General features: G+C 44.5%; 1 protein-coding gene across 7 annotated transcripts in view; it reads left to right on the top strand.

Moving 5' to 3' along the window:
• GALNT3 (polypeptide N-acetylgalactosaminyltransferase 3) overlaps nucleotides 1-14,629 on the top strand; it is a 169,646-nt gene that overhangs the window by 26,092 nt on the left and 128,925 nt on the right. For all 7 annotated transcript variants that reach the window (XR_004539467.1, XM_033944662.1, XM_033944657.1 and 4 more), the window contains one exon: nucleotides 5,644-5,816. Coding sequence is in view for 6 of the 7 variants with exons in the window: in XM_033944662.1 (XP_033800553.1) it covers nucleotides 5,644-5,816 (173 nt within the window). In the remaining variant the exon portion in view is untranslated. The remainder of the gene's footprint in view (nucleotides 1-5,643; nucleotides 5,817-14,629) is intronic.

The following is a 14,629-nucleotide window of genomic DNA, read 5'->3' on the forward strand; positions in this document are numbered from 1 at the left end:
TATATGCAATTACGCCATTATGTGTTTAGCCTTGGGGAGACCGCTCGCCGCGCCTCGGTGGCGGAGAGCCTGGGACGGAGTCTGGCTTTGTGGGAGGATCCAGCTCCGCGCCTGCGTTACTACGTCAATGAGCTACAGAGGCCGTTGTCGACTGAGCGGGCGGATTTGCTGGCTGGGGCATGGAGCGCTGACTTGGGGTGCATTATTCCGTCTCCCGTATTTTCCCACTGTTTTCTCCTCCTGCGCACTCTTTCCTGTAACATGCTACACAGGGAACAGGATTACAAATTCCTACAGAGAATGTTTATTTCTCCCCAGAGGGCTTATCGTGCTGGCTTTGCGGAGCATGCCCGATGCCCCAAATGCCCTGAGTGCCCTGCTACCTTGGGACATATGTTCTGGCATTGCCCTCTCATACAGGCCTTTTGGAGGCGAGTTTGGAGTTTCCTGTCCTCCCTATCCATCTCACTACCTGCCTGTTCTCCGGATATTGCACTTTTTTATGCTGGAGCGGCTCTCTCCAGTTGCTCTGGCGGGCAGAAATTATTGGTGTTCAAGGCTCTGCTCCTGGCCAAAAGGGCCATTCTGATATTCTGGCGAACCCCACATGCTCCCTCTTTTTCTCAGTGGCAAATGTTCCTATACGAATTGGCGCTTGTGGAGCGTAGGATGGTGGGGACTCGGGATGAGGGCAGGTGGACTAAATTTCAAGACGTCTGGGAGGGATACTGGTTGTCTCTTCCCCATAGGGAGAGGAGTCTGCTGCTGAATAGTTAATCTTTTGGGTTGTGCTGTCTATGTGGGGGGGGGGGGGTCCTCTGCTACTTCCCCTAACGCAGGGTAAGATGGGTCTCCTGCCATGGTATTTTTCTTACTGTATTCTACCGCTTTCTCTTTTTTCTTTTGTCCTTTGTCCTTTTCTTTTATCCCTTTGGGAAGGTTGTACACCATACGGGCCTGGGTTGGGGAGGGGGGGATGGGGTGGGTGGAGTTTTCGGCTGGGGGGTTTTTGGGGGGTTATAATAAAATACTGTATTGGGCTTGAGTGGAGGTATGTTCACCCGTTGTTGAGGTACTCTAGATGTGTATGCATTTTGGCATTATAGACGTGTATCTGTATTCTGTTGTACTATGTCTCCTTGCCTTTGCCCAATAAAGAAATATTATACATTAAAAAAAAAAAACAACTTAGTTTTAGCAACTTTTGAAATGTTACGGCAAGCATATGGTGGTGAAACAATTAGGCATACTGTGCACTCTCTCAGACTCATCTTCCTCATCTGCCATGACAAAACATATGAAATTCTTCATCTCGCTGTGACCCAGCAATGAAGACCATGGCTATTCAATTGCAGGTTCTCCTGCGACTTCTCAAGGAAGAGGAAGGAGGAAGCCTCCTTCCCACTTGTCCCTCCTTCCTCCGCCCGACGCCGCGACACAGACCAGCCCTGCTTTGGCTTTCTATCAGAGCACCGTCGTCTCCCCAGCCCACTTGAGGGCCGCCAAAAGTTTTGTTCTCCTGCGACTTCTCAAGGCAGAGGAAGGAGGAAGCTTCCCTCCATCTTGTCCCTACTTCCTCCGCCTGGCTTGGCTTTTGCCCGCTTCAAACATTAATCTAGACATAATTGATAAGTTCCATCCTGATTAGTCAACAATTCCTATTTAATTGTTTAAGTCCTGCTAAGGATCACCAGATTCTACTTATTGTTTAAATTTGCTAAAGTTCTCCAGATTTTATTCAACTGTTTATGTTCTGCTAAGGATCCCAGATTCTTCTCAATTGATTAAGTTCTGCCCAATTACTAAGGTTCACCAGTTTCTATTTAATAGTTTTAGTTCTGCCCAATTTCCAAGTTTTGCCCATTCGCCAAGCCTTCCATTATTCCCGCCTCCCAACCCTCCAAAGGCTCTCCCAACCCCCACCATGAAACTACACCCATGGATCTTTCTTCTCCTTCTCTGCTCATCCTCCAATATCTCCTTCTGCCTGAAACCTCCCCCTCCTAACTTACTCAACCCCATTATTGTCAGTCCTATCTGCCTTGGTGCCAAAATCCCCACGCTTTTGCGCACCAGAAGTCATCCCTTCAAAAAAAATCCCCCGAAGAATCAATCATGCCTCCTTAAAGCCCATTTCCCCTGCCAACCCTCCCAACCACACCTCTGACTCTCTCACCCCAGTCCTGTCTCTCTACTGCAACGCCAGATCCGCATGCAACAAAACCCAAATTTTGAAGGACCTTCTTGAAGATCTTAACCCCAGATTCCTATTCATCACTGAATCATGGATCGCAAAAGACAGCATATTCTCTCAAAACGAACTCTGTTCTCACGGTTACCAAGGCCTCTTCTCCCCCAGAATTAACCGAAAAGGAGGTGATCTGGCACTCCTTCACAAATCATTCTTCGATGTCCAGCTTCTAGAAAAGGGTAGCCATGCCTCCCTAGAATATATGCTAGCCTCTGTCAATGACGAGCTCCATCCTCAACCACTGGGTATCCTGCTATTATATCGTCCACCATCCCCCTGGAACAAATCCTCTGAACTCGTCCTCGAGACCATTACAAACGCCTTCCTCAAATTTCAAAGATTACTAATCATTGGGGATATTAATCTTCACCTAAACGATACCACCAACAAGGATGCAATTGATTTCAATAACTTCCTCACTTCTTTAGGCTTCTCCCCCCGGCTCTCTCCCCAATCCATGAAATGGGGCATACGCTAAACATCATCAGCTTCCTCGATCTCACTGACTACAAAACTTCGGTCGATGACACTCGCTGGGAACATGTCTCTTGGTCCGACCATTTCCTAGGGGCTTTCTGCCTCCCCATTTTCATGTCACACCTCGAGCCCCCACCTCGTTCCTCCAATCCCATTACCTTCTGAAAAAAAATTGCTAGCGATTTTTATTCTGGACCAAATTCCTCAACCTAATTTCCACCATTCCCAACCCTCCAAACCCTGAATCCAACTGGCACAGTTGGATCACCCTCTCTGAGACCACCTACCACTCCCTCGCTCCACTATCCACCAAAACTGTCTCCTACTCCCGCAAGGCCCCCTGGTACCTTCCATATCAGAGACAACAGAAGCAGAAATGTCGAATACTGGAACGCAAATGGAAAAAATCTAAATCCCCCACAGACAGACAGTCCTGTAGGGCTAACATTAAGTTCTACAATACTGAATTAAAAAAATCAAGGAAGAACTACTACGGCAACAAAATCTCCAGATCCAACAACCAAAGTAATACATTGTTCAACATTTGGCGCTCCATATCCTCTAAACATGATTCCACCACACTCCCCTCCTCTCCATCTGCCAATGATCTAGCAAAATTTTTCAATGAGAAAGTCACTACCTTACGATGCTCTTTCCCACCAACACCCTCTTACAACTCTCTGGTGCTCGCCGTCTCCAACCCTACTCTAACCGAGGCCAACTATATCCCAGCCGACAGATCCTGGACCGCCTTCGAGCTCGTTTCCGATTCCCAGGTCTCTAAACTCTGCCTCAAGTTAAAATCCTGCAACTGTACCTTGGATCCTTTCCCCTCCTACTTATACGAGAATATTCCCGTACAAGCCATCTCATCTCTCACCAAACTTATAAATTCCGCCCTAATTTCAGGTCTATTTTCTGCAGAAATGGGACACATTGCCTTATCCCCTCTATTGAAAAAAGCTGATCTAAACCCCTCCACACCATCCAGCTATCGCCCAATAGCTAAAATTCCTCTCCTGACCAAGATGCTGGAGTCTATCATAGCCACCCAACTCTCATCCTCATCCTATCTTGAGAGATTCTCCATTCTCCTACCCTACCAACATGGCTTCAGACCCAACTTCAGCACCGAATCCCTTTTGGCCTCATTAATTTCAAAGGTCCAACAACTTCACTCTTGCAACAAGTTCGCTGTCCTTCAATTCGACCTTTCTGCAGCTTTCGACATTGTCCATCATGACATACTAATCCTCCAACTTTCTGAAATTGGCATAAACTCCACAGTCTTAGATTGGTTCTCAAAATTCTTACGTTCCCGCTCCTACTTCGTTAACATGAATGGCACCTCATCCTCCCCTTGGAAACCGATTTGCGGAGTTCCTCAGGGTTCACCTCTATCCCCGATTCTTTTCAATGTTTTTATATGTCCTCCCTGAAACTCCTCCAACTATCCCCCTTGGAGACACTTTACACCTACGCCGACGACATCCTTCTCCTCCTCGAGACCGACTCTAACCTCACCAACCTCTCTGATAACATCTCTTCTTGTATAACGAATCTCCAATCCTGGGCTCTCACCGTTCAAATGAAACTAAATGAGACCAAAACAAAACTACTTTGGCTCGGCCCAAAATTAGATCAGCTACCCACCCTCATCCCACTAACCTCTGGCACCAAACTGCAGCTTGAGCACTCAAGCAAAGTTCTGGGAATCATAATTGACTCTACGCTGTCCTTCAACGATCACCTCAACTCCTTGGTAAAAAAATGCTTTTTCAATCTTCACATGTTAAGGAAAGTAAGATCCTGCTTCCACCAACAACACTTCGCTGTCCTCGTTCAATCCATTATTCTATCCAGACTGGATTACTGCAACTCCATCTACTTAAGCCTAACAAAGAAAAGTCTTCTCAGACTTCAGCGGATTCAGAACACCGCGGCTAAACTAATCTTCGCAAAAAGCAAATTCGACCACGTCTCCCCGCTTCTGTCTAAGCTTCACTGGCTCCCAGTTATCCTCAGGGTTCACTACAAATGCGCCTGTCTAGCCTTCAAATCTCTACATGGCATCCTTCCTCCCCTTTTTCCACTATCTTGGCTCTCCCCGAATCCTAACTCCACCAGATCCACTCAAAAATTCAAACTATCCTTCCCCTCTTTAAAAGGCATATCCCATACAGGAAAACTTGGGACATCCCTCCTCTTCAGGGTCACCGAGCTGTGGAACAGCTTTACTGACCCTCTTCGGAGTTTGACCTCCCTCCAATGCTTCCGAAAACATTTGAAAACTTGGCTTTTCTCTAAAATGTAACTACTCCCTCCTCCCTCCTTCTCCATTATACTAAGTCCCCTCTTTCTTTCTTTTTTACTAAGCCCTTCTTCTTTCCTTTGGAGTTCCTTTCTATATTAATTCCTGTAAACCGTGTCGAGCTCCACTTCTGTGGAGATGATGCGGTATACAAACTTAAGGTTTAGTATAGTTTAGTTTAACATTGATATGAGCTTGACCAGAACCAGCACAGCATTGCCGCATCTACTTGGAAAGAAAAATAGAGGCAGTCTCATTACTTTTCAATCAGCCCTTATAAGCATAAACTGTGGAGAGCAGAACACTGACAATTAATACAAACAATAGATAGGAAAAGGTAATGAAACTGGGGATAAAAATAGACTAGCTATTCTCAGGGCCAATGTTAGACATGCTGGGGCCTGAGGCAGAAGTGTAGGAGGGGGCCCCAATATCTATTAGCTGGCTGTACTGCTTTCAAGCTTTGATCGGATTTGGGATCCTCTGTGGCATGGAAGCTCTGAGCAATTACCCTGGGTGCACTCTCTAATGCCTGCAATTGTGTAACATTTCTTTTGGTAACAAACTTCTTATTTTCATTTTGTTTGGTTTTTTTATTTTCCAGGTGTATTGAACAGAAATTTAAGCGCTGTCCACCTCTTTCCACTACCAGCATCATAATTGTTTTTCATAATGAAGCCTGGTCTACTCTATTGAGAACTGTTTACAGCGCAATGTATACCTCCCCTGCCATCCTCCTGAAAGAAATTATTTTAGTAGATGATGCTAGTGAAGATGGTAAGAGCAACGTGGTGTGTTATTTCTTTCTTTTTTTTTTCTTTTCTTCATGTAGGCTGAACCTGTTACTCGTATATAAAATACTGTGACTTTTTGTTTTGTTTTAATTTTTTGTACTTTAAATTAAACATGTTGCAGTGGTGCATTACAGTCAGCCTGATTTACTAAACTGGTGCTACTGCATTAACATACAAAATACACAGCTCCCTTTATTTCTAATTTTCTTTTCATTAATGCTTTTAGTAAATCAGCATCTACGTATATGGTGGTAATACTTAGGTTGAGCTTTTTTTTTTTTAACTTAAAAAACTGATTAACTATTTGTGAGCCTGGGATAACTTTAACATTCTGTTGCAAAGGCACAGAATTCTGTACTCAAGCTGTCCTCCAATAGTCGCAAACTTTATAGAAAGATGTCACTCATATCTTTCAGTTCCTCCTCTTCACCAGTTTTTCCTTTTGAAGCAAACTGAGAAGGTTTGTTTGGCTCTGCATTCTCTTTATTATTTTTGTAACTTTTTGTCAGCCAGTTTATGTTTTTGCTGCATGGCTTCCGTACCTAGAGGATCCCTTCTTGGGCTTACTCCGCTGGGGAAAGGATGCAAATCAAGTAACTATGGAACCAACCTGCTTTATCATCCAGTGAAGGGTTGGGATCAGTTCCTCACGGAATTTGCTTGCCTGCTGATTTATCAGAGGCTGGAGTGTAACAACCCTTTTGGTATCAGGGAGCAAGCTACAAATTATCTCGCCATGACATGCCGTGTGGATTGTTGGGGTTGAGAGTTCCTGGTAGGAGTCTTCCTGACCGGTAGCCAGAAGATTTTCAGTGGTGAATGTGTTTCCAGCAGTCAGAGGCAGAAATACTTTCCCTGCAGGCAGGCTGCTGCAAGCTGACAGACAGGTACCAGAAGCCACAGTGAGTACTCTCTTTATTCCCTATGGGGGAAAAATGGTAGGTCTGAAAAAGGTAGAACCAAGGGTTTCTGGGATTAAGAGTTAGGTTCCCCCACCTCCCAAAAACCTTTTTTGTTGGTTTGACTTTTAGGAAAGTTAACATGGGCCAGTGATTTTACTGGTGGTGGCCATCTTGGATTTTTATTGATTTTATCCCCCCCCCCCCCAAAAAAAAAAAGCTTCCTTCTACCTCAAAAACCCCTGTTTTGCCCAGAGATCATCTGTAATGGATTCCCAAGGCCAATCTGCCCCTATTTCATGCCTTTTTTGTGCAGCTTTGTCAGCAGACAAGTGGCTGTATTCCATGTGCCGGAAGGGGTAGGAGCTTCAGGCTCAGCCTCCTTAGAGTCTTCCAGGGCGGGAGAACCCCAAAAAGCACAACAAACAGGTAAGAGATGCTATTCAGAAGCCACACTCAATGAGGGTGCAAAATGGAAGCATGTGGAGGTGGTGAAGGCTCATCTACCCCAGTCAGGGGTCCTTAGGGCCATCTATAAAATAGGTTTTGATTATCAGATTTTGTCAGTCTCTTGTGGAAAGCCTATTTGACAGACCCAGTGTCACTGATCTGCCTGCGAACACATTAGCTCCACTACGGGAAAAGTGCCATCCAAAGTAGTTTTCCTTGCCTCAGAACAAACTGGCTCCAAACATTGGTGACCAATTGGAGCAGGACTGGGAGGACTGTAAGCCTCTTTCTATGCCTTTGTCTCAAGGATCTGCTGTGTCCTTGGATGAGTTGGTTCCTGTCTTTGTCCACAGGTCAGGAGGCTGTGGCCGCTATTGATCAGAGTGACAATCCCTCAATTTTTTTCAAGTCTGCCAAAATTTCTCATGTCATTTTGGGCACTCTGAGAGTTGAAGTTGGACCCTCAACAGCCTTCTACTTCCCATTGTTCCATTATGAGTGGGACAAACTCAGATACCTTCTTTCCGGCCTACTCCTTCCTTCTGCCACAAAGCCCCTCCCCCCACCAAAAAAAAAAAAATTCCCCCAAACCTCCCATGTACCTGGAAATTAGGTGACAGAAGGAAGGATGCCCAGTCACTCCTGCTCCTCAGGTCCACCACTTTAAAATGGCGGGCCTTCCCGGTGCATCCTGGGCTGCATGGGGAGGCGCCTAAGGCCCTGATTGGCTTGGACGCAATCAAGGCCTTAGGCCCCTCCAGGTGTATCCCAGGATGCACCGGGTAAGGCCTGCCATTTGGGAGTGGCGGGCCTGAGGAATAGGAGTGACTGGGCATCCCTCCTGCTATCACCTGTATTTCCAGGAACAGAGACAACATCCGGTGGCAAGAGGGAGTGGGCATCCCTCCTGCCAATTTTATTTTTAGAAAGGGGGGAGGGGTTTGTATGTGGGGGGGCCCTGCGTAGGGGTGTGTGCTTGGGGGGGTGAAAGGATTAGGTCCCAATTCCTGCCCCATACTTTCTCTCTGTCATTTGCAAGCCAGATGCATCTGGGGACATATCTTAGAGGCAAGAAATGATCTCCGAAACATGTCCAATTTATTGTCAGCTTTACCACTCTTTTATATCATTTTACATGAATCAGTGTTGTCAGCATGTGTCAGCATGTGACGTAAATGCAAACCATATATGGACACAGGTCACATGAAACTTTAAAAGAAATAACAAGCATTTTACTATCTAAAGACTGAAGTCCAAAGGGTCAGCAGAGCCTTTTTCTTATCTAAAGCTGCTTGCAAATACAGCTATGAAAACAATTGAATTCACTTCACAACAAGATAACACACATCTTCTCAAACATAAAATGGCCTTGCAGTATTTCAGAGAAGGAAAAACAAACAGGGTCTGGTTTTCTTACAGCTTCAAACACAGTTGAAAGAAAAACTGCAAGACACATGAAAAGTAACACTTCAGTCCCCTCTTACGTCATGAAAATGATGTCATAAATGCACAGCATGAGCTGGGAGGGAGTGATACTCTAGATATGTCTCTCGAGGAGGGGTTTTAAGAGCTGTAATACGAATAACACAGGGCATGAGCAGGCAAAAAATTACATAAGAGACAAGATTGCAGATAATAATAGAGATTATAACAATAAAAAGGTCTTTTACCCAACCCTGCATTCAACTAAAGTGCTGATCCCAAGAATTAGATAAACCAGAGTTACATTTGAGCTCAGCAAAGAGGTCTTCTAATTTCTGAATGGCCATAGTAGGACCTGTATTGTCAGGAATAAAAGTGCAACACCATAAAGTACTGGGAAGAATTTTACAGACACTCCTCTTCTCAGCTAGAATCATCTCCAGGGCCATACGATTTTGAAAACCATCTGAGAAGTGGAGCCTAATTGATCAGCAATACCTTGCAAGGCGTCCCTAGAGTAGTTCACAAAGCATTGCTGATTATAATAAATTTAATTAATCCAATCAACATTCTTATTAATAGTAACAAAGGGAATAAGGAACTCAAACCCAGCCTTAACCTGATCTTGGGCCTTAAATTCATCTGGGACTCCTCTTGGGACCCCTATAGCATCTATGTATACATGCGGATCAAAACTACCAAAGAGATCAGATTTATATCGAAACAGAAAAGAGGAAAAACCATGTGAATAGGAAGGATGCCTTTCAGAAAGAATATGCAGGAGCATGGTAACCTTAGCTAAAGTCCACTGGCTGGGTAGCTTAACAGGGAGCCAAAAGTCTCCATAGAGCCAGTAAATATCACCTAGGGTGAAAATCTGAAGCTGCAACAATGGGGCATACCTATGAGCCAAGACAGAACAATAACCTGGGGGTAAATTACCTACAAAACTACCCTGTGTCAGATTAGAAACATGATATGTGTAATTACCCTTATAGATGGTAAAGGCAATATCAAGCTTTTTCTGTCCAGGCAGCAAAAGGTATTTAGAACACCACAGTGCACAAAGGGGATAGGTAAAATTAGAGGAGGTAGATAGATCCCATAAGAAAAACTGATGGGTCGGATAGCTAGACCCACCCTTAAACCACATGCCCATAATGTACATACCTTCATCAGTAGGTCTAGGGTTGTCAATAGTAAGAGAAAGCTTAATAATTTGTACAGGAACACTTTTCCTATAACATTTTCCAACCTTACGAAGGGTCCTATGAATAAGCAGTGATTTACCATTTTGGTCCACTTCTGGTTTATAAGCCCAGTCAGTATCAATATTCCGCCCTACCGCTCCCCAGAATGCACACTTATCCCCCCAACGTGAGTCAGTAACACATATATATATATATATATATATATATACATAGAAACATAGAAAAAAGCGGCAGAAAAGGGCTATAGCCCACCAAGTATCCCCCCCCTGGATTTACTCCCTTAAAGATCCCACGTGAGTATCCCATTTTTTCTTAAAATCCGTCACGCTGCTGGCCTTTATCACCTGGAGTGGGAGTCTGTTCCAATGATCCACCACTCTTTCGGTGAAGAAGTACTTCCTGGAGTCGCCATGAAACTTCCCTCCCCTGATTTTCAGCGGATGCCCTCTGGTGGTCGAGGGTCCCATGAGCCAGAAGATATCATCTTCTGACTCGATGCGTCCCATGATGTACTTGTACGTTTCAATCATATCTCCCCGTTCTCTTCTTTCCTCAAGTGAGTACAGCCGCAATTTCTTTAGTCTTTCTTCATACGTGAGATCCTTGAGCCCCATGACCATCCCGGTGGCCGTTTGCTGAACCGACTCGATCCTCAGCACGTCCTTTCGGTAGTGTGGTCTCCAAAACTGAACACAGTACTCTAAGTGAGGCCTCACCATGGCTCTGTACAACGGCATCACAACTTCAGGTCTCCTGCTGACGAAACCTCTGCGGATACACCCTATCATTTGTCTTGCCCTGGAGGAAGCCTTCTCCACCTGATTGGCAACCTTCATGTCCTCGCTAATGATCACCCCTAGATCGCGTTCCGCCTTGGTCCTAACCAAGGTCTCACCATTTAGTACATAAGTTCTACGCGGGTTTCTCTTGCCCAGGTGCATTATCTTGCATTTTTTAGCATTGAAGCCTAGCTGCCAAGTGTTTGACCATTGTTCCAGTAGCAGTAGGTCGTGTGTCATATTATCAGGTAATAAGCATCTGCTTACTATGTTGCAAAGTTTGGCGTGGTCGGCGAACAGTGATACCCTTCCTCTAAGTCCTTGCATCATATCTTTTATGAATAAGTTGAATAGAATCGGGCCCAGGACCGATCCCTGCGGCACTCCACTGATCACGTCCGATGCTTCGGATGGGGTACCGTTTACCACCACCTTCTGAAGTCTGCCGCTCAGCCAATCCCCAACCCATGTAGTTAGAGTGTCTCCTAATCCTATCGATTTCAGCTTGTTCAGTAATCTTCGATGAGGGATGCTATCAAATGCTTTGCTGAAGTCCAAATATACCACATCCAGTGACTCTCCGGCGTCCAGTTGTCTAGTAACCCAGTCAAAAAAGCTAATCAGATTAGATTGGCAGGATCTACCCCGGGTGAACCCGTGTTGGTGTGGATCACGCAGTTTTTCTTCGTCTAGGATTGTGTCAATATTCTGTTTGATCAGTGTTTCCATGAGTTTACACACTATAGACGTGAGACTCACTGGTCTGTAGTTTGCTGTCTCTGTCCTGCAGCCCTTTTTGTGGAGTGGAGTGGGATTACGTTGGCGGTTTTCCAGTCCAAGGGGACCCTTCCTGTGCTTAGGGAAAGATTGAAAAGAACAGATAATGGTTCTGCCAGGACTTCCCTTAACTCCCTGAGCATTCTGGGATGTAGGTTATCTGGTCCCATGGCTTTGTTTACTTTGAGTCTTGATAGTTCATTGTAGACACTACTGGGTGTAAATTCGAAATCTAGAAACGGGTCTTTCCGGCTATCTCCCGTCTGCAGCTGTGGACCAGCTCCCGGCGCTTCGCGGGTGAACACTGAACAGAAGTATTGGTTTAGTAATTCTGCCTTCTCAGAGTCTGATTCTGCAAAGTTGCCGTCCGATTGCTTCAGGCGTACTATCCCATCTTTGTTTCTTTTCCTGTCACTAATATACCTGAAGAAAGATTTATCCCCTTTCTTAATTTTCCGTGCTAGCTCTTCCTCCATTCGGAGTTTGGCCTCTCTGACTGCTGTTTTGACAGCTTTAGATCTGTCTAGATAGTCCTCTTTTGCCCCCTCTTTGCCTAAATGTTTGTAGGCGATAAATGCGTCTTTTTTCCGTTTAACTAGGTCTGAAATTTCTTTACTGAACCATTGGGGTCTTTTGTTTTTCCTGCGTTTACTTACTGTCTTTATGTATCAGTCTGTTGCTTCATGTAGTATGGACTTCAGAGACGACCACATATCCTCCACATTGTCAGTTTTTGCTTGTTTATGTAGCTCCTGATGGATGAAATCTCCCATGCGGTTGAAGTCTGTGCCTCTAAAGTTGAGAACCCTTGTTGTTGTGTTTGTATTTGGGAAACTTTTCTTGAGGTTGAGCCATACCATATTATGGTCGCTGGAGGCCAGTGTGTCTCCCACTGAGACTTCTGTGACGCTATCTCCGTTGGTGAGAACTAGGTCTAGTAATGCCTTGTCCCTGGTGGGCTCCAATACCAATTGCTTGAGATGTGCACCCTTTATAGAGTTTAATATTCTTTTGCTGCTACCCGTAGTCGCGGAGAGTGTGTTCCAATCTGCATCTGGCATGTTGAAGTCTCCTAGCATTACTGAGTCCCCGCGCAGTGTGATATTCTCTATGTCCTCGATTAATTCCATGTCTTTGTCCTCCTGTTGCCTGGGAGGTCTATATATCACACCAAGGTATAGGCATTTTTCATTCCCTCTGGCCAGATTCACCCAGAGGGATTCCCCGGTGTATCTAAATTCTGTGATTCTGGTGGTTTTGATGCTTTCCTTAGTGTTTAGCGCTATGTCTTTAGTTTTACGAATCTCTGAGGACCAATGGCACAGCCTTGGGATATCAATTGATGAACAGTCCACAATGTCACAATACTCAAAAGTGAAGGTGACCACGTGGAAGTATACCAAAGGGTAGTATACTATCTGTCTTTCTGGATTCCAATTGAAGGGCAACCCTTGGAAGGGAGTCCAGCTTGACGTCGTGTTCACAAAGAGGTGCCGGGGGTGCTGTTTACAGCAGGAGTGTCATTTACAGATGGGTATGGGCAGAAAGTGTCGTGGACCCAGAACACATCATCCCTGTAGACCCAGTTAGAAATGATCCATACAGAAAGAAAAACTATCAGCAGCGTTGCCAGTAAGAGAATGATAAAGTTGGTAGAATGCTGCAATGAGATCATCATGTTGTTCCACTGGAGGAGGTGAAATCTGCGCAGGGAAGACTTGCTTCTGGGGTTTTAGGTTAACCCTCTTCAAGCAACTTGCGTGGATCCAAACAGGAGACTCCTCAGTGAGTACAGCGGTCCTGGTCACAGCGATCGCAGTAGTGGGAAGGCCAAAGGGGAAATCCGTCTGCTTCCGATCCTTGAAAAGCTTCTGGACGATAACTTTGTTACCAGGCTGGAAAAAATGGGTAGGAATCTGTGGAGAAAAAGGAGAAGTGCAAGACACGTTTCTTTGAACAAGCCCTAATATTTCAATGAGCTTTCGGACATATTCCTCCTGTATCAAGGGAAGATCACTACTCTCAACTATTGAGGGTTTGTCTACCCATGGGGCGGGGAAAGGTCATCCCGTGAGAATCTCAAAGGGAGAGCAGCCAGATGTCTGTGCATACAGAAAGAGATACTTGAAAAGAGATGCTTGAAAAGCATTCCAAATATCATTCAGCAGCTGTACTCCAGTGTGATCCAAATAAGAGATAGAAAACAAGAGAGAAACCATGTTGCCTGTACTGAATGTGGCAACATGTGACAATACCAATACATTTACTTAGTATAGCTATGGTAAATGAGATACAATACTCAAGTTACTTAAGGTTCTTAATTGAACATTCCAAAAAGATATGTTTTTGCGTGCTGCATATAACTATTATGGCACTTCAGAGAGACCATACTGATGTACTGAATGTATTCAGAAATATATACTGAATGGATCATATGTAGGGAGCACCACGAAATAAACGCTGTATAAAGTAAAACTTTTTCTTAAACATATAACTCCTAACTAAACTATATTTAGAATATGAAAGCTATAAGTAAAAGAACATTGCGCAGTTAGGCTAGTAAGAAGTGGAAAAAGAGCTCTAGAAATGGCCAATATTATGTATCCTGGGGTACCCACTAAACTAAAGCAAGTAGACATGACACAGACAAAACATAAAGTTTTAAGCGTGACGCTATTCCATCTGTCAAGTGTGCAGGGCTGAATTTAACTCTGCAAATAAACACATTGATATAAAAAAAACCCAAAACTACAAATAATGTATATCATAGCCATCTCATATTCGGAAAAAGGCATAAAGCTAATGTCTCTTTGGAGCGTCTCTATCTCTGCAGTGATAAAGAGGACCCTTGGAAAACATTAGAAATATCTGTGCCAAAACTGATCTGGGATGGCTATGTATATATCCGAACTACTGCTAAGAAAAAGAAAAAACATTTTAAATTAGCAACATCCTAATTGCAGCTAAAACAATAGAAAGGAATTGTGTTTTCCAATTTGTTTTCAATTCACAAATGTGCCAGCTGTAGCTATCGAGCTACATATATCTGTATCAAGGAGCAAAAGTTCAAGAATGAAAATATCACTAGCAAGAAGTTGAAATGTCGAGCGAGCACTACGATAACCAATACCATGATATTGGGCAATGAATAAGGGAGAGCTAACAGCTGGTATCCAGGGTTTCCCCTCTTTGCACCAAAGTCCGTCCAAAAGGGCGGCTTTGGGCACCTGCCAAACGCCAGGCATCAAGTTCAGAGGG

This window comes from Geotrypetes seraphini, chromosome 5 (assembly GCF_902459505.1).
Source record: "Geotrypetes seraphini chromosome 5, aGeoSer1.1, whole genome shotgun sequence".
NCBI lineage: Eukaryota > Metazoa > Chordata > Amphibia > Gymnophiona > Dermophiidae > Geotrypetes > Geotrypetes seraphini.